Here is a 27,360-nt window from a genome sequence, read left to right on the forward strand (position 1 = left end):
GGCTCTGACCTGCCAGCACAGTGTCTGACGTGGGACTCGAACTCGCACAAACCGCGAGATCATGACCTGCTCGACTGACTGAGCCACTCAGGTGCCCCTGTGCAAAAGCCTTTTAGTTTGATGTAGTCCCATGTGTTTATTTTAGTTTTTTTGCCTTTGCCTCAGAAGACTAATCCAATAAAATATTGCTAAGACTGATGTCAAAGAGCTTACTGCTCATGTTTTCTTCTAGGAGAGTAGATCAGTCTTTTTTTTTTTTTTTTAAATGTATATTTAGTTTTGAGAGAGAGAGCAAGTAGGGGAGGAGCAGAGAGAGAGGGAGACAGAGGGTCCGAAGCAGGATCTGAGCTGTCCGCATAGAACGAATGCGGGGCTCAAACTCCAGTCGGTTGGACACTCGACCGACTGAACCCCTGGGGTGCCCAGAGAGTAGCTCTGTCTTATTAGCCGTCAGAGAAATCCATTAAAACAATAATGATATCAATTTCACATGCATTATATTGGCAGAAATTAAAGTCTGTTAGCATCAAATATCAGAGAGGATTAGGGAAAATACGAATTCTTTTACCATGCTGGTGGGAATCAAAACTGTAATTCAGTTTGGAGAACAAATCAATAGCTATCCATTACTTAAAAGGAGTAATTTTAGTCCTAGGAAAACATCCCAAAGAAAGTCACACAAATGTGCAAGACGACTGGCACAAAAGTGTTTGTCAGAGCAATATATCTGTAATAAGAAAAACTGGAAACAATATTATGTTCACAGTAGCCTGACAGATAAATAAGTCATGTTCATGCAGACAGTAGAACAGTATAAAAGGTAAAATGACTGTATTAGATTTTTCTCTGTCACCACGAATACATCCCCAAGCATACTGTTGAATGGAAAAGCTATAAAATGATAATACATAATTCCAGTTTTATAAGAATTAAAATACATAAGACAATACTGTATGAATGACATATATAATAAAAGTGTAAAAATGTGTGTGTGTGGATGCCTGGTTGGCTCCGTTCATAGAGCACATGACTCTTGATCTCAGGGTCATGAGTTAGAGCCCCACGTTGGACAGAGAGATGACTTAAATGAATACATACTTTTGAAAATGTATGTGTATATTTCAAAATAGTGGTTATCTCTGGGAAGGAAGAGATGAAAGAAGGATGAGGACTGGGCTTTCAATTATATTTGATTGTATTTGTGGTATGGAAGATTACATTACTTATATCTGTATCACGATTAATGACTGTAGGTCGTATTTTGTTCTTCTAACTATGTTTGAAATATCTTCTATTTAAAAGAAAGTTGTTCAAGTGAGCCTGCCAAATCAAAATAAAATACAGTAAAGGGTGATGAGCAGAGATGACTGATTCCAAAAGAATCTTCCCATGAGCCAATCAGGACCTTGAGTCTGTGTTCCAACCTCTCTGGGCATGAGCAAGAGAATGTTACCTTTTAAATTTGAAACGTTCGTTTGAGGGATTCCGTTGGATGTTCTGCCAAGGTCGAAACATGGCTTTTGGGGTTAGTAGACAAATGGTGTTTAGGGGTGATTTCCGGTTTTTCAGAATGCTCTCTCTGGCCACCAAAGATAGATTACAAATGGCCGATTGTTGCTAGTCCTCAAGTCACTGGTTTATAAGGTAAGACAGACCAAGAGCTCTGAATTCTTAGTAGATGGTTAATAATACGTAAAGTTTTCCTAGGGTCTAATATCTCAGCCTTTACCTCAGATGCTCTTGTTCTGGGTGGACTTGTGGGAGTAACAGGCGGGAGGCAGGCGTCCACCTCCCGTGGTTGTGGCTCACGGCAAGGAGGGCCCATGGGCTGATGGAACCTGTGGTGTGGCACCTTTCTCTTTCCCTCTTGTAGCCTTCCTGAATCTTTCCTCCTGAGATGCTGTCTTCCCTGTAGGTTTTTAACTATAGTTTGCCTGAATAAATTGTTGGGAATGGAGGGAGTTTTCGAAATCATTGTAATCATTTGTAGCCTCTTGAAAGAAGTAACTGGTGCTAAGTGCCAACTAATCAAAACCAGTCACCCTGGTCAGCTGAATTTTCTTACCAGTTAGTTTTGGTGAAGCTCCGGACACATAAAGCATCTGTTTTATTTAAATAATCTTTTAACTTTACAACCGTCTTACATTGATGGAAATGTTGCAGAGAGGGTACAGAAAGGTTTCGTAGATCTCTTACCCAGTTTCCCTTTCGCTTAACATTTTACATTGCTATCTAGGCGGTACTTTTACAATAACAATTTCTACCTTGTTTGGGGATGTGGACACATTCTATTCACGGACTTACTAATGCAGACCTTACTGACGTGAAAGTATATGGCACAATCAAATGGTACTTCATTTATAAAGTAACCTGAAAATAAAAACTAATACCCTAGCAAAATAATGGAAATCTCTTAAAATGACGGTCATGGTACCTGGTACGCGTAAATACTCAACAAATATTTGTGAAAAGAACAAATAAATGAATGCAGATGCCATCTCTGTGTATCCTATGAGAAAATCCAGTTGGTACAGCTTTCAAATTACTACCTGTATAACCTGTTCTGCCTTACCCAGGTTGGAATTCTTACTATTAATTTGTTTAAGCCATAATCCGTTGTTAATATGATGCAATCTGGGTGTTCCTGCCATCTATCCACTTACCATGTTCAACTACCCATAGGTAACACTGAATGCCTGTTACTTGTCCTGCCCTCTGGCATCACAGTGAATACTAAGTATAGATTTTAGAATTTTTGTTTTTTCCATATCTGTTTTCTTTAAGACTAGATTTTACCTTGTGATATAATTATAGATCCTATCCTATCTTTTCAAAAAACTTTTTCCTTGGGATATCAATGTCAGCGTTAAATATTGCATGAAGAAAATCATCTTTGATAGTGCCCCAAATGTACTTTTTGAAAGCCGTTAATCTGAGTAAATAGAAGGAACTAGAATGTTTTCACCAAGAAAAGGAAAAATTATTTATTTGGAAGGTAGACCATTTGGCAATTAATCTTTTTATGTTTTCAGAATTCAGCTGTGGAAATGGTTTTGTCAAAACAACTTTCTCTCAATGTTCAAGAAAGCATGAAAAACACTGACGATGAGCATAAAGTCAATGAGCTGCAAAATCAACCTTTAGAATTAGATGTCGTGTTAAGAAATGAACAATTAAAAGAGATAGAGGTATGGAAACAAGAAAAACATTGACAACATGATTGCATCATTTATCCAGTGCAATACAATATATTTTAATTACCAGAAACTTGCTTGTACAGAATGAAAAGTCTTATTTAACCTTTGCCTGATGATCAATTTGGTAACTATATAATTATGTACTAATCAGTAAGTTGTATAAATCTTTCCATTTAAAAAGTGGAAGAGTTTAATGAGCATTAGTCTTTTTCACGAAGTTCCTAAAAACTTATTCAGTAACACTATTTGGAGATTCTGACTTCTCACTTCTGTTCTTAGTCATATGTATTCTTCAGATTCTGATAAATTTATTTTATTTTTCCTAATTATCAACATTGCAGGGTACTTCTTTGTTTTTTTTACAGCGGTGTTTACCTAGCTGTGTTTATATATTTATGTACTTATAGGTATATAGTCTAAAAATCCAATACATGGCCATGTTTAAAAAAAAAAAAAAATGACCCCTACAATTTTAGCTAAGTTTACATGACTGTAAACATGTATTTCAAACAGGAAAGAAGGGTGATGTATGTGAATTAAAAAAAAAAAAAGTATCATATATAAAGGATATATATAAACGGAGTGTCTGCAAATGTAGAACAACCTGGAACAAAAAGAGAGAAATCTTCCTTTAGACACTACAGAACCTTTTAACACAATAGGAAGATCTAATTGCTATTAAATGCTAAGACAACTGTCAATTTCAGTCTAGATTTTAACATGATTCCAGTGGAAAAAAAAAGTCTTTTAATCTTTCAGCACCTTACTTTCTCTGTATGCAAATGAAATTTTTAAAACCTATTCTTGGGATATAATGTTACTGGAAGGAAGGAAATTAATGAGTGAGTGAGGGAGTGAATTTATATTTACTAATTTCCATGACTTGTTTTTAGGAATTATATGCCCAGTTGGACGCAAAGAAATCAGCCATTGAACCACTGGAACAAACTGAGTATCTCAATAAAGCAGAAACAAGTGCCTTGGTTCTTCACAACGCAGGGTATTCAGTGAACTATTTGGACAATCTGCTTCAGGCACTTATTACTTTGAAGAAAAATAAAGAAAGCCAATATTGTTTCCTTAAGGATTTTCAGGAACGCCTTGCTGCCATTGAATCCTCAGTGAAAGCCTTGTTGACAGAAAAGGAAAGTCTAAAAGTGTAAGTGTAAGAATTTAGGACTTGGGGCACCTGGGTGGCTCAGTCACTTAAGGGTCCGACTTCAGCTCAGTTCATGATTTCACAGTTGGTGGGTTCAGGTCCCACATGGGGCTCAGTGCTGACAGCTCAGAGCCTGGAGCCTGCAGCCTTCTTGGGATTCTGTGTCTCCCTCTGACTCTGCTCTTCCCCCGCTCATTCTCTCTCTCTCTCTCTCTCTCTCTTTCTCACTCAAAAATAAACATTAAAAAAAAAAAAAAAAAGAAACAATTTAGGTCTTGCATTCTTTTTATTCAAGCACAGATAGGCTGCACTACCTTGGACAGGCCCAGGGTTTTAAGAGTTTATACTATGAGACGATATTATGATTTTAACAGTACAATATGGAAATTAATTACATACGGAAGCCATTGAAGAAAACTGTTGTTTCATGCAGTAAATTTTATATTATTTATATTAATTTTATAATTAAATTATGTTTTAAAAATTAATTTCTTAAACAATTAATTCACACTATAAGTATCTTCCAAATGGATTTAAATTCTATGGAATTCAGCACTCTTTTTGTCAAGACTTTATTCTGAACTATGGGGTGGAAAGAAATATTCTATGTATACACTTGTTCAGTATCAGCATAATTGGTTGAAATAGTTCAGAACCTACTGAATATATATCCATTCTAATGATTTCTTTTTACATATATATACTCTTTTTGGCTTTGAAGATAATAGCAAATGGTTTGTAGATACAGTCTTACTGTGTAAATACCTTGTCATTATTAAAAAGGTTGAGGCGGGCACCTGGCTGAGTCAGTCAGTGGAGCAAACAACTGTTGATCTCGGGGTTGTGAGTTCAAGCCTCACATTGGCTGTAGGGATAACTTAAAAAAACATTTTTTTTTTAAAGTAAAAAGTTTGATTTTGTACTTTTGCCTAAATGGGGTTTACTTTCAGTGATATCCCTTTGAGGAAACAATTTTATATTCAAAAGACGAGACTGATTATACTTTCTTATTCGTTATTGTCGGTAAAATGGTAACAAAGTGGTTGGACATTGTGATAATTTCTTAGGCTTAGACTCACCTTTGTGCAAGTACTTTACAGTTACCAAGTCCTTTTACATATATATCGTTCCCTTCCCTCTTCACTCCCTTCCTGTGGTTCTGCATTTTTACGAGTTCTCTGTATTGTTACACACTAACTGAAAGCCACACTAAACAAGGTCCTGATTTTGATTTTAAAGACAGAATGCTTTTATAGACAACCTAGTCTTCTCTTCTGTGAATTCAGAGCAGAATTAATTTCTTTTCATGAACTCTAACCTCATGTTGATGTATATTAATAAGCTCCATTTTTTTTCTTTCTCTAGGGGACCACTGGACAGTGCAGCCTATCTGGACAAAATGAAAAACTACCTGGCATCGATAGAAAAAGAGAAAGATTCTTTAAGCAAGATGAAAATTGAATGGGAAAATTTATCAAAGTGTGTGACTGACATGGATAAGAAGGTTTTGGAAAGCCAGATCCAGCAACTTGCACGTAGTTGGGAACAAGTACAACAGTTGGCTCAAAAGAAGTATTCTCAGCAAGTAGCAGAAAATGATGAATTTATACTTTTCATGCGTAAGATCCAAGACCTTGACGTTTCTCTGCAGCAACAGCAGCAGTTAGGGCTGAACTCTCCAGAAGAACAGGAGGGGAGCCCAGGCACAGTTGCCTTGGCCACTGAACTCCGTGCTATCAAGCAGAGATTTTTGGCTTTGAAGGGGCAAGCTGAATTTCAGATGGAGAGGATTTGGGGAGAAAAAGAAAAGAATACTTTGGAAGATGCAATGAATAATTTGCAGAAGCGATTGGAAGCCTCGGAGCCATTAAACACAGAGGTGGAAAATCAGATCAAGATGTGTGAAACAAGGACCAGGATGAGAGAGATTATCCTGTGGGTCAAGAATCTGCTAGGTGAACTCGCTCCTACCATTTCCCTTCTCCCAGATGACATACTTTCACAGATCAGAAAGTGCAAGATGACACATGATGGCATTCTGGATAAGCACCAAGCTGTGGAGTCCTTGGTTGAAGAGGTCAAAGATAATACTCCTGATCTTCCAGCAGATGAGAGCAATGATTTAAATCACCTCCTACAGGACTTACAGAATCAGTACCAAATGCTAGTTTTAAAGTCAACGGAAAGATCACAGCAATTAGAATTTAAATTGGAAGAAAGGAGCAGATTTTTTGCCGTAATAGAGAAGGTTCAGCTTTCACTTCAGGAAAATGAAGCACTGATAAATCCCAAGGTGAAAACAGCCTCCACAGAAACTGAACTAGAACATGAGCGTGTCACTTTGATGAGTTCTCAGAAGGAATTGCAAGAAGCAGAGAGTGTGATCTTGACCCACCTTCGGGAACAAACAGACATCTGTAAGGATCTAAATGTGTTTGAAAGATTATTTCTGGATGACCAGTTGAAAAACCTTAAGGCTAGAGCCCATAGAACGCAAAGATTAATTCAAAGTAAATGTAATGAAGTGGAACGCAAGATCCATTTTTACAGAGAATTTCATGAAAAAACATCTGTGCTTCAGAAGGAGGTTGACCATATACGGCACAACGAGCTGCTATTAAATCAAGAAATAAATCAAGATGTTGAAAAGGAGCTCTGTGGCCTTAAAGACCGACTCACTGGTATTCAGTCTAGTATCCTACAGGTACGGAAACTCAAAGAAGTGTTTGAGTGTATAGGACTAAGCTGGGATGGTTCCCAACTTGACCAATTACACACCCAAGTAGTTGAGAAAGAAAAGGAACTCGAGGAAAAAATTAAGCAGTTGGCAGACCATGTGGCAGACCGTGGCAGATATCAGGCATCACTAAGTAAATTGAGGGCTATGGACTTGCAAATTAAGAAAAGAGCCGAAGCAGTGCTAGAAATGCCCCAGACCTCACCAGAAAGCAGTTTGCTCGATGCTCAGATTTTGAATCGGAGAATTGAGAAAGCCATGTGCTTGTGTCAAGAGATACTAAAGACATTGAATGAAAGTAAGGCCTTTGATGACACTTTCAAAGAGAAAGAAATGCCGCGGATAAAGCTGTATGCAGAAGAAAATGACCAGTTACGCAAGGTTCTCCAAAACAGCATACTAAAATCCCAACCCAAAGAAGTGAATGAACAGAATTTTCAGGACAAACTGGAAAATTCCTTACATGTTTTGAAGCAGATAAAATCTCAGTTAGAGCAGCCTTTGCTTATAAATTTGGACATTGAACATATTCAAAATGAGAAGGATAATTGTGAAGCATTTCAAGAGCAAGTTCAGGCAGAAATGGATAGTGTGAAAGCTGTGACCATCATTGAGAAGCAAAGAGAAGAAAATTCTTCTGGAGCTAATGATGTGGAGGCAAAATTACGTGACATTGAAGATCTTCACATGCAGCTTGCTACAAGCCTTGATTTGCGCACAGTAGGTTTTTTTTTTCAATTAGGTGGTTAATGCATTTCTTTTTATTGCATGGTTTTAGCTTTTACTCTAGGTAATATCTGTGCTTCTTAAGCAGTTATAGGTTCTACATGAACATTCTCCATAGAATAGCCATTTAAAAGAAACTTGCGGTGGACCAGTTTACAATCCCACCTCAATTTACATCTAAATACAGTGCTTTATAGACAGGAAAGAGGAATGTGAAGCCTTTACTTCTATACCCCTGGCAACCCCTGTTGAGTTCAGATGGAGTTTGGTTTTGGTTTGTTTGTGTTTTTAGAAATAGTGAGGCATAGTAGAAGAAATATAGTGTAGAGAAAATAACATAAAATAATAACTCCGCATCCATTTAGAACTTACGGTGTCTGGGAACCGTGCTGAATACTGTGTTTTTAATCCTCATAGCAACTCTGTGGGGGGGGGGGGGTGTGCTATCATTAGCTCTATTTCAAAATAAGGAAATTTAAGTTCAGGAACATCAACAGTTTTCTCAGGCTCCTGCATCAGGAACAGAACAGGATTCGAGTCAAGGTCTGTCTGATTTTAGAGCTTGGGTCATCAAATGAAGGTTCATGGGCCAAATCTGCCCATGGTGCCTGATTTTGTAAATAAAGTTTTATTGTATCATGGCCATGCTCATTTCTTTAGAGAATGTCTATGGCTGCTTTCCTGCTACACCAGCAGGGTTGAGTAGTTGTCATAGTCCAGATGGCGGGCAAAGCCTAAAATATTTAGTCTGGCCCTCTACAAGAAAAGTTTGCTGACCTCTGGTGTTGTAGAATGAGTCCAACCTACTCCCTCCTTTTCCACAATAATTAGGAGAGATAGCTTAGGCGTTGCTGGAACACTTGTACTTAATATAATGCCTTTCACTGTGTTTTCAGAATTGTCACATTAAACTTATAGAATGGGGAAATGAACTCCCTTCACTGATTTAAAGACTTATTAGATAATATTTCAATATTTGATAGGTATAAACGCTATAGAAATGTAAGGTCATACTGTGAATCCTAATATGTTTAAATTGATACTTAACAAATGTTGAGTAAATTCAGTACTTCTTCATTTGATTTTAATACAGTTTCCAGGAACGATGACATAAATCTCTAAAATAATAGGATTAGAGCTGGACTGGAAGGGACCTTTAAAGTTATTTACATCAACTATTTGTTATTTCAGCAGGAAGACTATGGTCTGGATACGTTAAGTGATTTGTTCAAAACTGAAATTAGTGGCAGAGCCATTTATTTGAAAACACAAGAAATTTTGGCGAGGGTGTGTTTTCTTTTTATGCCCCCAACAAATATTGGTTAAAGTTACACACATTAAATGTATGCAATTGCTTTATTTAGTTCATAGTCTAATATAAGAGTTCTAGAACAGGAATACGTATCATTAGACATGATGCCTGAGATGTATTTTTGAATTTAGAGTAGATTTAGCAAATCTGGAAGCAGTTTTTCTTTATGCAAACAAAAAGTTATTGGTCTTTATGTGCTAGCATAATGTTGCCAAACTAAGTAGGAGACGCTAACCCTTGTAAGACCCAGACATCTTATGAATGCACTACAAAAATTCAAGAATGATAAAAATCCCCAAAGTTTGCTAGCTTTGTCACAGTGTTTCATCTCCTATTCACCAGGATGTCTTGAATGATGCTTATGAAAGTTTGACACGCTATAACGAGGCAGTCACTAGGGCGATGGGGATCCTTACTGCCCGTGAAGCCATTATTGCATCCCGTAGAATAGACCTTGCTGATCCAGAAGAATCTCTGGAGATATCTCACTGGAAACAAGAGGAGTTGCAATCCACAATAGCAGACATCCAGGACCTTACTGAGAAATTGGGGATTGTATCCAGCCCTGAAGCCAAACAACAACTCCAGTGTACTATACACGGATTAGTTTTGAAGGACTCAGCCGTGAGGGAGGCAGCCAAAATAAAGGAAGCTGAAATAGAAGGGTAGGTACTTCTTTCTAAAGGTAATGCTTTAAGAACAAAATTAAGGTTTATTTTTCTTTATAGTTAACATTTACAAATTGGGAATAATTTGGAAAATATGGAAAACTTTAAAAATCACTACCTGCATGGGGCGCCTGGGTGGCTCAGTCTGTTGGGTGTCCGACTTCGGCTGAGGTCATGATCTAACGGTTCATGGTTCGAGCCCGGCATCCGGCTCTGTGCTGACAGCTCGGAGCTTGGGGCCTGCTTTGGATTCCCTCTCTCTCTGCCCCTCCCCTGCTCATGCTCTGTCTCTCTGTCTCTCAAGAATGAATAAACGTTAAAAAAAATTTTCTTTTTAAATCACTATCTATAGAAAACCACAGCAAATATTTTATTGTATTTATTTTACCTTTTTCCTTATTTAATGTTGAATACATACAACAGAATGCTTATAAAAGTCTGCATATGATATGAAGGATGATAATAAAATAAACAGCTTTGTCCCTAAAGGTTCAAAGGTAAACATCATGACTTTTGACTTCTCTTGTGCGGTCCTTTCTTCTCCTCAGAATTAATCATTATCCCCAATATTTTATTTGCCACTTTCTTTCCTTTTTAAAATATTTTTTTCTATGTGTTTATGCTTCATTTTCATGTACGTGTGTTCCTCTGTCACCTCATTTTTTTCAAACTCATCATTTTGATGCTGAAGTTTATTCATGTTCTTGTCTATAGCAAAATTCAGTTACCTAGCTATTGATAGACATTTGAGTTTTTCTACTTTTTGCCTTCACAACTAGTGCCAATAGGAACATTTTTAAATGCAAGAGGTTCATTTGAATAGTTACTGAGGATTCTGGTGTTGAGTCAAAAGGTAGGCACACCTCACATTTTAAATTCCAAATAATTTTACCTACTTCTACTCAGACTAGTGTTCGACAACATAGTCTATTCCAAATGTTTCATATCTTCGCCAGTCCTCGATGTTGGGAGATTTAAGTTTTGCCAGTCTGATGGATGAAAAGTGGTATTTCATTATGGTTTTAATTTGCATCTCTATTATATTAATGTGTTTGAGCCCCTTTATTGAATATTTCTTGGGCATTCATATTTCATCTTGGGAAAGATGCCTGTCCAAGCCATTGCCCAATTTTTATTGGGTTGCCCATACTTTTTCTTATTAATTTGTGGAGATGTATGCGATATTTTGCAGGCTGGTCCTTTGTGGTTATATATATTATAAATATATATTTTACAGAGAAAATTTCCTATTTAAAACCTATCCTGGGTTGAGGCTTTATCCTCTGTCCCCTCAGCGTTCCAGGAAAAGGTTAATAAAACTGAAACTCAGCAAATGCCCTCAAAGTCTTTGTCCCTAAAGCTCAGCTTGTTTCTCTGTATTTCCACGTCCATATAGTTTGGGAGCCTCTGAATATTTCTTACTTCCTTTCTAGTTCATTATTATATTTTAATTTTAAAATATATATTTGATACTAAAGTTTTAATTGGTTTCAGTGAGAGACTGAGACTGTATCAATTTTATACACATAACTGTATTCATAGTTTTTTAATACATCAGAACACTACCCTACATAAAAAGATGCTGCTTATCCTTTACTTTAAAACATGTGTTCTTTTCCTTATTGTAACAAAACTTCACAAAAGTAATTGTATTTGCTATTAAATATTTTACAAAATGGATGGTTGTAATTTACTTAGCTATATCTTTTGTTACGTATAAGGTATGTTCCAATTTTTGACATTTTTAATTTTTTAATTATTTATTTGTTTTTGAGAGAGAGCATGCTTGTGAGTAGGGGAGGGGCGGAGAGAGAGAATCTTAAGCAGACTCCACACTCAGCACGGAGCCTGATGTGGGGCTCAGTCTTACGACCCTGAGATCATGACCTGAGTGGAAATCAAGAGTTGTGCGCTTAACTGATTGAACCACCCAGGCACCCCTGCTATTTTAATTAACAGTTTAATAAGTAAAAAGATTTTAGTGTGTAAAAGGTTTTATCAGGTTTAGAATAAATTCCTACTGTGAGGATTAATTCCTTAAGACAAATTGCAGAAGTTGGGTTAATGGCTCAAAAGATATGAGCATTTTTAAGACTGAGTGGTTTTTGTAAGAATTGTACCAATTTATATCTCATTTGCAGTGTTTGAGAGTGCAGCTTTACAATTTACGTGTTTTGAGGAAAGTCTTATCTGCCTGTTCAAGTTTGCATTAAAAGTCTTATGCAGGTCCCTGTGAGGAAGAGGTAATCAATAAAAATTTGGTGTAATACGCTGAATAAGAAAAAGAGAATTACATTCTGTTTTTTATTAAGTGTTCAGAATTCATTCTGGGTAATCCAGAATATATTATACTAAATAAAATTTAATATCCTTTCTTTTTTCCTAACGGTGCTTTATAGGTGTCTCGAGAATTACAAATGCTATAGGAAAATTAAAGAGAAAATTTGCACTCACCTCAGTCAAATGGAGACAGTTCTTGGGCAGTCCATGTTCCCGTTGCCGGTGTCTTACAAGGAAGCTTTAGAGCGCTTGGAACAGAGCAAGGTAATAGTATTTGCAAATCTCCAGTAAGATTTGATGCAGAAAATTGGCAGAAAGAACAGGTGGCGACAGCAGGGAATGTGGCTCTGTTATGACCCACAGAAATCTCCCACCTGAATTGGACACTCAAAACACCCCAAACCAAAAGCCGAGGGGAACCATGAAACAGTGGTTCTGAGAGATTTCATGGGTTGGATTCACAGGACTGTAGCAAACTCGTAGCAGATTGTTCTTAGTGATCATTCTTTCTGAAGCTTTACCTTTCTTGTTATTTTGTTGGATGTTGCTGGATCAATGACAGAGAATTTAATGCAACTATTGTTAAGTCTAAACTCTGGCTACTTCTTATTATTACTGTGCAATTTTTGTTTTTGCTTCTTTTCATCTTAAAATCTATGGTATTACGTTATTAGGATTTGAATGAAAGCATTCTGAGTCATCTGTGCTTAATACCTACCACATATCAACAAAAACCCGAAATAATACATTGGTGGTTGATAAGTATTGTTCAGATTAACTACCTGGTAAGATATGAGACTAACATTAAAATAACAATGATCTTTTAAGAAATCGACCTTTCAAAACACTTTCTTTTTGTCACCATAGTTCCAAATTCGTGTGCAACCCAGTAATACTTAAGGCAGTTCTAATCTGTCTTAAATTGGCTTCCAAAAGGACCAACAGATAGATCAGATAACACTTGGGGATGACTGAGAATCAATTCCTCAAGATTGTAAGAAGTTCATAAGTTTCAGAAAGATCAATAGACCTTATATTCCTCCTCTTCCTTTTCTTTCCTAAGGCCTTGGGGTCAAATCTTACATCAACCAAAGAAGAGTTAATGAAACTACGCCGGGTCCACAGACACATAAGACCCATGTGCACAGACAGCGACGACGTGTGTCTGCTCAGAACCACATCAGCTCTGTGGGACAAATGGTTGAGTTTGCTAGAGGCTGCCAAAGAGTGGGAGATTTGGTGTGAAGAACTAAAGTGGGAGTGGAAATTTGTCAGTGAAGAAGTAAGTGCTTCATTTTCAACATTATAACCAGTTTCCTAACAATTGTCATCTACATTGTTGTGCTACTTGGCGGTTTGTTTTTATATAAAACAAGTCCTCCACCGGTACCCTTTGTTCACACCACAGGCACGTAGCACATAAATGTTCATAGAGGTCAGGTCCTAGTAAAATCATCTCCAAGAAATGGCTCAAATTCTTTCTTAAAAGTGCCAATGTTTTTGGCAATAGGTAATACTTATAAATAAGTATTTGCTCATTGGAGCTTTAAAATCTTTATTGTACCTATAAATTAACCCCTCTTAAAAATAACTGTCTTGGCGTGCCTGGGTGGCTGAGTCGGTTAAGCATCCGACGCTTGTTTTTGGCTCAGATCATGATCTTAGGGTTGTGAGATCGAATCCTGCTTCAGCTCACTGCTGGACATGGAGACTACTTGAGATTCTCTCTCTGTCTCTCTCTCTTTTTCCTTCTCTCTCTCTCTCTCTCGGTCCCTCCCCTGCTCATGCTTGCTCTCTCATAGTCTCTCTCTCTCAAAAAAAAAAAAAAAAATGTCTTTACATAACACCAAAGGTTAAAATTAGGTAATATTCACAATAACCAACTGATTTTGAATTTAACTACTTATTAGCTATGGAAATTAATTCTAATGGTTAAAGTATGGACTTAAAAATATGTATGATACTCTTTCTGAAAACCTTAAAGAAAATCTCCATAATAGGGGTGCCAGGATGGCTCAGTTAAACGTCTGACTCTTGATTTTGGCTCAGGTCATGATCTTGGGGTCACAGAATTGAGCCTCATGTACGGCTCCAAGATGACAGCATGGAGCTTGCTTGGGATTCTCTCTCTTTCCCTCTCTCTCTCTGCCCCTTCCCTGCTTGCCTTCTCTCTCTTTCTCTCTCAAAATAAATAAATAAACTAAAAAAAAAAAAAAAAAACCCTCCATAATATATATCAATCACAGATGTTAATTTAAGCATGATTCAGGATTTAGGCCGTCACATATATTTAGAAAGGAAATTTAAAAATAGTATAAAATTATCTTCGGGTGTTCTTTAATCTATCAGGTATAAATGAAGTACAAATCAGAACATTAAATGAAAACCTTTCTCTCTTATTCATGTCAAAATTCCTGCTAACTTTACTTAAGAGAGAAATATAATGAATCAGTACTTGATTTGGGATAGAAATGTTTAGCACTGGCATATTTTCCTGCTTAAAACTTGATGCTCCTGCCTTTTGCCTCATTGCATCCGAGAGAGCACAATAGGTCACCAGCAGCTCTACTGAAGCCATGGGAGAAAATTTGGCCAGGGTCTTCATTCTTGCCCTGTCTGCTCAAACTGGCACAGTCTGATCCAGAAATAATGTCCTCAGTAATAATTGCCTAGTAAATAATTGCCACCAGTGTTTCCGTCAGTGTGGAGAGGATATAGGGTTCGTCAAGGTGGATTAAGTGAACTTCCTTAAATGAGTCATCCAAGATACCTACCTTACTGCAGCATAATAAAATAATATAAAGAAAAGAAAAAAGAAAAATACTTGATATTCTTTTTTCTTTTTTTAATTTTTTCAATGTTTATTTTTTGAGAGAGAGAGAGGACAAGTCGGGGAGGGGCAGAGAGAGAGAGAGAGGGACACACAGAATCCGAAGCAGGCTCCAGGCTCTGAGCTGTCAGCCCAGAGTCGGACACAGGGCCTGAACTCACAGACCTCCAGATCATGACCTGACCTGAAGTTGGACCCTTAACCGACTGAGCCACCCAGCCGCCCCTAAATACTTGATATTCTGGAAATGAATAATATTTTGGTAGTGCTGGTAGGGTGTGGTTAGTACATAGACTCTTGAATGTTACAACTCTAAGAAACTTTGTAAATTTCACTTTTTAGCCGAGCTGCTAGCCCCCATCTTTCCCGTCCGTACTGGCACTGTTTATTGGACAGGAGGCTGTGTGCCACCAAATCCTTGCATTGCTCTCAAGAGTTAAATATTATTGCGATGTCTTTGATGGGGATATGGAGGCACCGAGAGATTTCTGATGACACGAGACCTCCCAGGTGGCGATTGAGCTGGGGCTGCGGGACTGGGGCCACAGCTGTTGTGCTCACTGCTGTCACTTTAGAATCTGACCGGGGCCTTGCACTTAGTGGGCAGTTAGTAAACATTTCTTGAGTGACAGCTCTTATTCAAACCCAGGTCTAGGGTAATCCTGAGCTTTTATTCTTTCTATTTTACTACATTGTCTTTCTATCACTGTACACCCATTTGCAATTATATTGTATTAATTCAGACCCCATTCATTTAGAGCTTTGTAATTATTCATCGAAGCATTTGACAATATTTGCTGGCAGAATGTGTTTTTCAGAGCATCACAAACAAAATATGCCCTCATGTAGTAAGAGGAACAACCACTCCAACACATGATGGGCTGGTACGGAGCGTGTGTTGGGCACAGTTCTAAGCACGTTATATGTATTATCATTTACCCTCACAAGAATCCTATGAGGTAATTATTTTTATTTTATCCTCATTTTGTAGACGAGGAAAGTGAGACACGGTCAGATGGAGTTACTTGCCCAAATTCACAAGTGAATGGTAGAAGAGGATTCAAACTTACACTCTGGTTAGGGGCACCTGGGTGGCTCAATTGGTCAAGTGTCCGACTCTGGATTTTGGCCCAGGTTGTGATCTCATGCTTCATGAGATCAAGCCCTACCTTGGGCTCCATGCTGACCATGCAGACCCTGTTTGGGATTCTCTCTCTTTCCCCCGTCTCTCTGCCTTTCCTGTGCTCGTGCCCTCACTGTCTCAAAATAAATAAGTAAACATTAAAAAAATGTCTCAAAAAGAACTGGGTGACCATGTAACCAACCTGCGCAAGATGGGGGCTCCCGAACCTGGCATGGCACAGTATCTCTTTGACAAGCACACCTTGGGAAACAGTGATAATGAGAGCTAAGCCTTAGGCTGTCTTCCCATCGCCACACGGGTGACTTCCCTGGTCACCGAGGCAGTGCATGCGTGTTGGGGTTACCTTTCCCTTTTCTAGAAGTTGTACCAAAACATCTACTTAACTTCTTTCATTTGTAGCATTCCTTCAAATAAAGTAATTTGGTACCCCCCCCCCCAAAAAAAATGTCTCAAACTTACACTCTGGTATTTAACCACAAAACCATCAGCTTAAATGATATTTACGCACACCAAATTGATGTAGGATTTTAAAATTGCTTGTATCCAGGGGCACCAGGGTGGCTCAGTCGGTTAAGTGTCTGACTCTTGATTTTTGGCTCAGGTCATGATCTCACGGTTTGTGGGATCAAGCCCCTAACTGGGCTGTCTGCTGACCGTGCAGAGCCTTCTTGGGATTCTCTCTCTCCCTCGCTCCCTGCCCCTCCCCCACTGTGTTCACTCTCTTTCTCAAAATAAAAATGAAAACCTAAAATAGCTTGTATCCATTCAATAAAAATTGTATCATCTAAACACTTGTACACGCAAGGTTCTATTGGCATGGTTGGTGCTTTTGTGTGTGACAGAATGAATTTCTTTTTTTAAGACATTACGATAATCCCGTATCTGTATGGGATAAAGGTTTTGTATAAGCAGATTTTCAAAAACTTAAAACTCTGTTTACTTGTATATTTTGAAAAATAAATTTAAATTTTGATTTACCTTTTTTCCCCCTAAAATTTTACCTTCCTGTTCTCTTAAACAGAATCTGCTTGATTTAATTATTCGTTTCTGGTTATTCAGAGTCATCATTTTTGCTTTGGTGATCATAATGTGCTAAAGTCCTGTCTCGAAAGATAATTGAAGGTAGAAAGCTGGCTTCTTCCCCATGAACCCAAAGTCCAAAAGACTTTTACTGGTTCCTAAATCTCCTGGTTATGAGTATTTCAGTCTCTTTCACTCTGTTTACTTATGGTGCAACTACGGCTCCTTCTCCCTTTCTGGACTCTATAATTGACTGTGAATCTAAAAGTTTTATAACCAATATTATTAGAATTCTGTGTCCAAAGGAAATCATTCAGGTGGAAGAATGAATACATAATTTTTGTGGCAACTATTTTACTGATTTGGGAGCTGTCTTTATCCTTTTTAGCATAAAGTCTGTTGAATTTTGATGAACACAGGCACATGATCACCAACAAAATGAAGATATAGAACATGCTCATCACTCCAGATAGTTCCCTTGTGCACCTCTGTAATCAGTCCCTTCTATCACCTCCAGCCTCTGGCAACCATTAATCTGTCTTGCCATTTCCAGAATGTCATATAAATGGACTGGGATAGTTTGTGCCTTTTGAGTGTGGCATTTTTTCACTGAGCATAATGCATGGGAGATGCATTCATATTGCTGCTTGTATCAATAGTTCATTTCTTTTTCTTCCTGAGTAATACTGGGTTGGGTGCATGTATGACAGTTTGATTATCCATCACAAGTTGAAGAATGGCCTCGCTTTTGAGTACAATTATTGCCCCAATAAAAATGATTTCCCTCCTTAATCACTTACCAACTTACAGCGGACGACAGAGCCTGAGATGAGGCTTGCAGGCAGGTGGTTTATTTTGGAAAGTGATCTCCAGGAACAGGTGTGGGGGACGAGGGGAACTGGAACTGGGAAGGTCAGGCCTTCAGTTGCTTTACTCTTATTGGGTCATGGTTGCTGTTGTTGCTCTTCATGGAAGCGCCAAGAGATGTTCCATTAAGTTCTAGATTACAGACCTACTTTTTTCCACCTTGATGTGTATTCGAGACCCTAGATACCATTATCTCTGACACTACAGCACGTCCTTTCTTTGCCTGCTGGTTCCCTGGCAGGGAGGTTGCCAGACATCCCAGTGGAACCCTTCTATCTCATTCCCTGGTGGAAGTGTGGCTGCCTGCCTGAGAACCAGCACTTCTGATGCAACTGAATTCAGGTTTGAGGTGATGGAAAGCATACATTCCATAACTGGGTCTTTTGAGAGGCCAGCCTATACCTACACCCTACAGTGACCCGGGGACTCAACTGGGTCATATGGCCCAAGTGGCAGGGCAGTTTATCCCATAATCTGACCCTAGAGCAGTGCCTCTTTTTGTCCAGACCCCCCTCAAGCTTGGCAGCATTCTGATAAATGGAGCTGAGTAATATTCTGAAGTATAGCATATGCTGCCTCCAAAATCTCAGTGGGCAAATCCAGTGCTTTCTTAGTGGTAGAGATATAAGACGGAACAACTTGAGCCTTACGCCATGGAATTCTGGCAGGCGCTCGACCACTGAGCTCCTGGAAACTTAATTTATGCTGGAATTGCTAAATTCTCACAGGCTTTACGTTCGACCCTTTGGCAGGTTTTCGTTTATCATTTCAATGAGCGTGATATCAGAAAGGTAGTTGACCAGAGTGCTACTCTGTACTGTCCGGATTGCAAGGTGCCTGACTTGAGTTTGAATGTCAGGGCGGGAGAGTTAACAATGCTGCTGGGGCAGAATGTGGTGACTGTGGGGTACAGCTGAGGTGAGGACCACGGGGTCTGAAGAGGTGCGTGGAGGGATCTGATTTTCTGTGTCTTCATTCTGAGTTCAAGGATGACGGGACTCCATTTTGCAGACATGTGATGTATTAGGTTACGTAGTTCTGGGTTCTGCACATAGCCATGTTGATAAATACATGATTAGTCAGGACTGCTTTCCCTTTGGCATGGGTGTTAGGGGCATGAGGAAGTACCAGACTTACTTTTTTGGGCATGTAGGAATGGGATGTGAAAGAAAAGTCACCTGTAGAAAAATTATCCAGCAGTCACCCAACCTCTTAGTAGTTGCAATTTGGTGAAGCTCATTCGAACTGCCTTATAGGTGTTTCAGAAGAGATAACTGCTTTGTGCAATGGAAATCTGAAGGAGAGGAAAATTATTTATGAAAATACTCAACAGGGTTTCCTTCAGCTCACAATAGCAGTATTTCATAGTAATCACATATCTACATGATCGATCGCTGGGAGCTATGGGATTCCAAAAGCAGAGGAATAATATTCCCAGCTATAGGAAGACAGATGCTACTTCGAGTGAGGATATGGCATCAGGAACCCTTTGAAGGGCCAGTGCACAAAAATTATGGTTCCCAAGGTATGCTTCAGCTCCTGAGGCGATCCAAGTACAGTTTAGTTATTTTAGTTCTCTCTCTCTCTCTCTCTCTCTCTCTTTTTTTTTTTGTTTTGTTTTTTTTTTTATTGAATTAGATTGAACGAGAAGCAATTATTTTAGATAACCTTCAAGAAGATCTCCCTGAAATTTCTAAAACAAAAGAGGCGGCCACCACAGAGGATCTCTGTGAGCTGCTAGACTGTTTATGCCGTTACCAAGAAAATGTGGAGAAGCAGCAGCTATTACTGACCTTACTTCTTCAGCGCCTAAGAAGTATCCAGAATGCTCCCCAAAGCTTACAGGCTATAGAAACTGGTCCAGCATTTCAAGAGATTACATCGATGCAAGAACGATGCAACAAGTAAGTCTTATGAAAAACAATTAAGGCAACGTGCTTGATGACTCAGGCTTAAAATTTAGAGAATATTGGCTATTGAAAATATAAAAATATAGAATAATGACAAATGGTATGATGGAATTGTGTTAACACAGAGAAGTATACAGTGTTGGCAATGTATATCCACTGTGGAAACTATTACGATGGTTCTTCAGAAGATGCAAAATAGAATTACCCCAGGATCCAGTAACTCCACTATTAAGTATCTACCCGGGGAAAATAAAAACACTAACTCTAAAAGATACATGCACCTCTATGTTTATTGCAGCATTATTTACAGTAGCCAAGACGTGGAAGCAACCTAAGTGTCCATCGATAGACGAATAGATAAGGAAAATGTGGTATATGTGTGCAACAGAATACTACACAGCCTTAAAGAAGGATGAGGTTGGGCCATTTGAGACAACATGGATGGACCTAGAGGGTATTATGCTAAGTGAAATAAGTCAGCCTGAGAAAGACAAATACTGAGAAAGACAAATGTGATTCCACTCATAAATGGAATCTTTAAAAAAAAAAAAAAAGTATAAATGAACACAAAGCAGAACCAGAGGGGAGGTGGGTGGGGGGTGGGCAAAATGAGTGAAGGGGAGTGGGAGGTACAGGCCTTTAGTTATGGAATCGGTAACTCTGGGAATAAAAAGCAGAGCATAAGGAATGTAGTCAATATTGTAACAGTGATGTAACAGGATAGTTGGGGTCAGTGTAGTATAATGTATAAACCTGTCAAATCACTAAGTTGTACACCTGAAACTAATGTAACATTGCGTGTCAACTATACTCAAAGAAGGGGTGGGGGGTGCGGATGGAAAAGATCAGTAACAATGATGAAAACCAGTCCATATTCTCTATCCTGGTATTATTGAGGATGAATAGCCGTTGAATTTTTTTACTCATGATTGCTTTTTTTTTTTTTTTTTTTTGTTCTATTTTTGTAACACATATTCATTATAGGCAGTTCGGGGAATGTGGAAAATTATAAAGATTAATATAACTCCCCTCTTTAATTTTATCATTCAACAACAATCACTGCCAATCACTTACCTTTTTTTGTTATAATTCTATTTTTAAACAAATTATGATAGTACTATATTGTTTTGTTGCATGCTAAATCATTTATCAGCATATCATGTTAGTTTTCCTATGCCATTAAATGTTCCTTAAAACATAATTATGTAATATTTCACCATGTGAATATACCATAATTTATTTAACCAAACTCCTATTATTGAATCTTTAAATTATACATGGTTTTCACTTTTATAAAAACATGGTCGTGAGGGGGCTCCTGGGTGGCTCAGTCGGTTAAGCGTCCGACTTCGGCTCAGGTCATGATCTTGCCATTCAGAGCTTGAGCCCCGCGTCGAGCTCTATGCTGACAACTCAGAGCCTGGAGCCTGGTTCAAATTCTGTGTCTCCCTCTCTCTCTCTGCCCCTCCCTTGCTTGTGCGCGCGCGCTCTCTCTCTCTCTCTCTCTCTCTCTCTCTCTCTCTCTCTGAAAAATAAGTAAACATTAAAAAGAAACCACTGTAGTGAATCTTCTTATGCCAGAATCTCTGCATCTGTGATTAATTCTTTGAGAAAGACACCAAGAAGCAGAATCAATGGGTCAAAGGATATAATATGTTTATGGCTAGAAATACTTACCAAATAGCTCTCAGGAAAGACTGTACCCTCTTAAATTCCTCTACTAATATGGTAGTTACATCCACAGCAAATGGGGTCATCTGTCCCCAAGAGCCCACCCACGCATGACTCCATTCTCACCTCTTAAGTCATATTCAGTTGAACTGACAGATCATGTGGAGGAAAGTCAGATGGAGACAGCAGTTGGAATGTAAAGTGTGAAAAGAGGATTTTTTTTAAAGTTTATTTACTGAGAGAGAGAGAGAGAGAGAGAGAGAGAATGAATAAAAGCAGGAGCAGGGGAGGGGCAGAGAGAGACAGAGAGAGAATCCCAAACAGGCTCCGCACTGTCAGCGCAAAGCCTGATGTGGGGCTCAAACTCACAAACTGTGAGACCACGACCTGAGCCTAAATCCAGAATCAGGTGCTTAACCAACTGAACCACCCAGGAGTCCCCAAAAGAGGATATTTTGAGATGAACGTTTGGAGAGGCTTTTGACTGAGTGATAGAATTTGGTATATGTTTGTATATGTAGTATATAGACCACTGAAAATTGGTACTTTTCTCTCAGGAAAAATAATCTTCTTTTGCGAACTGTGCCGACATTGTGTTAATTGTTGAAATAAAAATTATTTCCCAAGACAGCAGGATAAGAACAATTTTATTTTGATGTTATGTTAGGCTTTTTCAGAAAGCTCAAGAAAATAAGGAATTGGTGGAGAATGAAACCCAAGAAAGACATTCCTTCACAAAAGAAATAATTACTTTGAAGAATTTATTTCAACAGACCGCAACTTCTTTCCAAAATATGGAATTACACGACCACCCAGAAAAGGCAGAACGGTTCGAGGTGAGTAAGGAATGAAGTGAGGAAACAGTGAATGTGGCTGATACAGGTCTGCAGTCTTGAATGCAAATTCCTTGGGGCAGGGGTAACTCTGTGACTGGAGTGGAGGGAGTGGCCCAGGAGAGAGGAAAGCACGGGCAAAGGCCCCGTGGCATGGTGGGGCAAAGCCACAGGGGAAGATCAGTGTGGTTGGAGTGCAGAGAAGCGTTGCAGGATTTTTCACCTCAATACCTGGGATTCATCGTCTCGCCGCTTTGAAGAATGAAGAGGTGGACACAGAATGAACAGCAGGCAAAAGTTTATCAGGGTCTAAGATTAGAAAGTCAGAATAGTATAAAAGCTCTCTTTACAGAGAAGGGGCATTTGAAGGTGAATGCTCCCGACTGTAGGCAAGGGCCTTTGTTTTACAACGTTCTGGACGCTCCCCTCTTTTCTTCCCCTTGTTCGCTCTCAGTTTCTGTCCTTATTGGCTTGATGCTCTAGGTGCTTGGGTTGTCCATTCCTGATTGGCCCAATTCCATTGTATGAGGGGAGATCTATGGCCATATCATTTCTTGCGGGTCAAATGTTTTATGGTTTACTACTTACTTTCAGTTAGGTCTTTTGTCAAATTCCTGAGGGAAACCTGAGGGGGAGGGGAATAGGTGGTACCTGTTACATTCTTAAGAGGAACCTTATGCCCCAGGGGGTTTGCTGTGGTCAGACACCCCCAGCATTGTTCCAAAATGTGCATTTTCCCCCACCCTGGGACCTCGGGTCCTAACCTTTTCCTCTCGGCCTACTGAATCTTGTCTTTTCCTATCACAGTAGAGAGCAGGGAGGTAGGCCGATCTGGACCAAGCAGTCCTGCTTCAACCCCTTTTCAGGCGTGTTTGGTGAACAGGGGTCTCAGAGCATTTATTGAGTAGGGTGTTAGACTACTGCCTTTAGTAGGATGTACTACTTACCTCTGATATAGGTGCCACCGTATTGACTCACAACACTTTTGATACCAAATGTGTGGAGTTTCTTCCCCAAGTCTCTGGAAAGCAATGATTCAATTCAATTCAATTCAATTCAATTCAATTCAATTCAATTCAATTCAATTCTAACATTAACTAGCAGGAGTTAGCACAGACCATGCAGGTTAAAGGCTCACTCCAACAAGACCGCCCCCCCCCCCGCCCCCCACTTCAGATGCTAATCACAAATTCTGGCCCTCCTGTACTTCTGACAGACTGGCTATCAATCAGGAGTTCCCACGACCCCTTCCTCAGGGTTAATGATTTACTAGAATGGTTTGCAGAAGTCAGGAAAGCACTTTACTATTACTGGTTTGTTATAAAGGATGTAACTCAGGATCCGTCCATAAGAGATGCATAGACCGAGGTATGGGCGAAGAGCCTCCAAGCCCTCTCTGAGTGTGCCGCTCTCCCAGCACCAACTCCAGACTCTCCAGACCTCATCGATTAGGGTTTTTTATGGTGGTCCCATTATGCAGGCACGATTGATTAAATCGCTGGCCATTGATGATTAACTCAATCTCTAGCACCTGGCCCCACCCTAGGGGGTTGGGAAATGGGGCTGGAAGTTCACTTGATTGGTTCCTCGGGCAACCAGCCCCGCCCCCCATCGAGAATCTATCTGGGGGAGCCCCCTACAAGTCACTTATTAGCATAAGCTCAGGTATAGTTGAAAAGGGCTTGTTATGAATAACAAAACGCACTCCTTTACTCCTATCCCAGAAATCCCAAGGGCCTTAGAAACTGCTCAGGAACCAGGGCTGAAGACGAACTGTATCTCTTAAATCACAGTATCCTAAGGGCTGTGCACACGCCCCCGTGTCATTTGGGACCTCATGTCTTTTAGAATGATTCCAGTCCAATGGTAACAAGCGAAACAGACATCTGGAAGTTTACTCAAAAATCACGTGTGGTTGTTAACCATTGCTCAGTGTTGATAGAGGGAATTTACTCTCCCTCAGTCTTCATGGAGAACCCATCCAAGTGTAGCTCTATATTCTCTGACTAGGTCTAGATAAAACCGGACGGCACTGTACTTCAAACCCCACCTTTGTCTGAATGGCATTGTTCTCTAACTTTCTGCCTCTGGATTTGTTCTCTGCCGAGGGTAAAGAAAAGGAAAACAGTGACACATCACGGAGTCATTCAAAATTGTAATCATTCTTCAGTGCGGTGACTCAACCTATTAACACAGATAATGCTACTGAACAGTTACTGTAAAAACAAAACAAACCCCCCAAAAGCCACAGTAAAGTCAAGAAGTATTTTTCCACTGGATCTTTGGGAGACTTTCCCAAACAAATGAGTTTCTCCTTTATAATTAGTGCAGGAGAACGTAGATCAGATTTTGTTTCTAGGCCACAACCAATAGACTATTTGTTCAGGTTTCTTTTATCTTTTAAAGCCCACATTCTTTGCAGGGAACTGGAACCCTCCCTTTTGAAAGAAGTTGAGCTCTGCTGGGCTGTCTAATTACATGAAAGCAGACACTTTTGCTTCAAGCGTAGGGCTTTTAGTGGCCTTGAATCATTGTGATGATAATGTAGGAAGAAGCAGAAATGGCAACAAGTTAATAACAACAACAACAACAAAAAACTTCTTTGAAACTTTTTTGCTGCTTGTGGCTTTCTAGATCAAGACTGCAAGTGAGATACAGTTAGATCCTAGAGGTATTTTAGAAGCAGGAGATGTTGTAATGTCTTGTTAGGACAATGGTTTGACACCATGAAGAGATATCAAGTTTAATTCTTACAAACTAGAAAGCATCATCTGACCAAGCAGAGTATCTCTCCGGCTTAATCGGCTTGTATCAATAGCGAGGCTTTGTCATGCAAAGTGTGCTCATTTAAATCATAAGGATGTGCTGGGAAGCTGCTTTTACTTTGAGAGTTACACTTTTTCCCTGTCCTGTGAGTATTTGAAACTCTCTTGATATTTTTAGGAGCTTCAAAGCATTTTTAAGAAAGGGAAGCTGACTTTTGAGAATATTATGGAAAAACTGCGAATCAAGTATTCTGAAATGTATACCCTAGTCCCTGCAGAGATTGAATCCCAGGTGGAAGAATGCAGAAAAGCATTAGAAGACATAGACGAGAAGGTAATAATAATGTTTGTACTAGTGTTATTATTTACGAGTTGAAGAGATATAAAGAAAAGACGACGTAATGTCACATTTTCATTTGCCCTGATTTCAACTATGACTGTTTTTATAGGGTTTAGATAAGTGATAATTTTGTGTATTGAATACTGAGGTGAAATTGCTCTAAATAAGTGACAGATAACAAAATTAGACAATGTGTTTATTTTTAGTTGTCAGGATGTTTAGTTTTTCTTCTCTTGCATTTAAAAATAGACTTGTCCGTTAGCTTTTACTTGGCCTTTTTTTTTTTTTTTTAAACGGAGAATCACTTTAAAATTTTGGACATGAATAATACTTTGCTGTAAAATGTATTCCCTCCCTGTGAGTGTTTTAAAATTGCTACCAAGGGCACTTAGAATAGGAATTTCACAACTCACCAGGAATAGCATCTAAGACATGGTGTCCTCACAAAACACATCTGAGCAAATCTTCATCCCCGAATGGGTGAATCTGAAAGTTAGAAGAACAAGTGGGAAATGTTTCCTAGTACTAGAGACCCAAGACGTTAGCAAGACAGATTTATTAGATCCTAGAAAGGCAGCCTACATCCATCCAGCAGAACAAAATTCTGTTTGGTCCGGCATCCACAGAAAGATTTTTGTGTTCTTTTTTGAAACCTGGAGTACCCCTAACTTAATAAAATAGATATCAAGCACATACACAGGAAATCACATTTCAAACCAGTTAACTTCTTTGGTGGTTTTCTTAGGAAAAATCTGACCCGTGAAAAAACATACATACTCCTAATATACATTTATGACAAATTTTGTTGATTTAACACAGAAGAAAATGAGATACTTCCATGAGATACCTTCTCAAGAATCAAGCACTATTGATTTTCTTTTAAGAAAATACTGAGTGTTTTGAGAGCAACTAAATTTGTTTCTGTGAATACTTCATGTGAAAATCTTTTCTTCTTTTCATGTGAAAATCCCCAACAAAATAAATGATCAGAATCACTCTTAAATCTAAGGTTGAGAGTTTCAGCTGTAACTTGTATATTTGTAACAGATTGCAACTGATTTTGCTTGTTTGGTGTGTGAAGGATCCAGGCAGACTCAGAACCATACTGTATAATTTGAAGGACTGCTTACTTTTCCTAAATCTTGGTCTCTCCTAACGTACCGAAGTTATATGCCTTTTGGCCAAGAGAATAACTGTCCTGAATATCAGAAAAATTGTTACATAGCAATAAATAGCTATTACAGCAGTTTAAAAACTAACATAGGATTAATTTTTTCCCCTAAAAATCTCAACTGCGTTATGGTCTGTGGAATAAAAACATCTTACAAGAGTATCAACATCCTGAAATGTGAAAAAGAGCCTGGGACTTCCAGAGTGACTTGGGGCTTCTCAGGACAAGTTCACGTTCTCCCCTGATGTGTAACCATAAGCAAGTCATTTAACCTGTGTTTAGTTTCTCTCTGTGTACCATCTGCATTGGAAGGTTTTAGTCGTAATAGTTACACAGATATAGTTGTTTTTAAAAGGGTTAAAGGATTATACAGAAGCGTAAAGTAGTATTTGGTTATTTAGTGGCTGCTGGGAGAAAGCCTTATCAACAACATGGCCTAAAACAAACAAACAAACCAAAAAAAAAAAAAAAAAAAACAACCAAAAAACCAAGAACAGGAACTAATCAGGTATTTGAAAAATGACACATTCCACATTCATTTGTTATCTTTCCTAGCCCAAGTTATTTTCTTAAGAAAATCATTCAGATAAAAAAGTTACACTGTTCAGCTACTAGATTTCAGATTGCTATGAAAACATACACTATAAACATTCACGCAGAGAAAAACTGAGCTTTGTGCCTCCTCCAGAAATAGTGAGTTTTAGAGGGTTATTTCACCCAAATGAATATT

At 38.8% G+C, this 27,360-nt stretch overlaps 1 protein-coding gene and 1 pseudogene across 3 annotated transcripts in view; both read left to right on the forward strand.

Annotated features, from left to right (window-relative positions):
* The window catches only part of SYNE2 (spectrin repeat containing nuclear envelope protein 2), a 283,558-nt gene that overhangs the window by 120,898 nt on the left and 135,300 nt on the right, over window positions 1–27,360 (forward strand). For 2 of the 3 annotated variants that reach the window (XM_042989863.1, XM_042989864.1), the window contains 9 exons: window positions 3,033–3,188; window positions 4,091–4,356; window positions 5,722–7,813; window positions 9,474–9,796; window positions 12,199–12,343; window positions 13,143–13,361; window positions 19,579–19,844; window positions 22,189–22,357; window positions 25,298–25,453. In XM_042989863.1, coding sequence (XP_042845797.1) covers window positions 3,033–3,188; window positions 4,091–4,356; window positions 5,722–7,813; window positions 9,474–9,796; window positions 12,199–12,343; window positions 13,143–13,361; window positions 19,579–19,844; window positions 22,189–22,357; window positions 25,298–25,453 — 3,792 coding nt within the window. Of the gene's footprint in view, window positions 1–1,589; window positions 1,645–3,032; window positions 3,189–4,090; window positions 4,357–5,721; window positions 7,814–9,473; window positions 9,797–12,198; window positions 12,344–13,142; window positions 13,362–19,578; window positions 19,845–22,188; window positions 22,358–25,297; window positions 25,454–27,360 lie in introns of those variants that run through there. The other variant, XM_042989865.1, reaches the window with a different exon arrangement.
* Window positions 13,574–14,860, forward strand: LOC122239251 (annotated as a pseudogene).

Source organism: Panthera tigris, chromosome B3 (genome assembly GCF_018350195.1).
Source record: "Panthera tigris isolate Pti1 chromosome B3, P.tigris_Pti1_mat1.1, whole genome shotgun sequence".
Classification (NCBI taxonomy): Eukaryota; Metazoa; Chordata; class Mammalia; order Carnivora; family Felidae; genus Panthera; species Panthera tigris.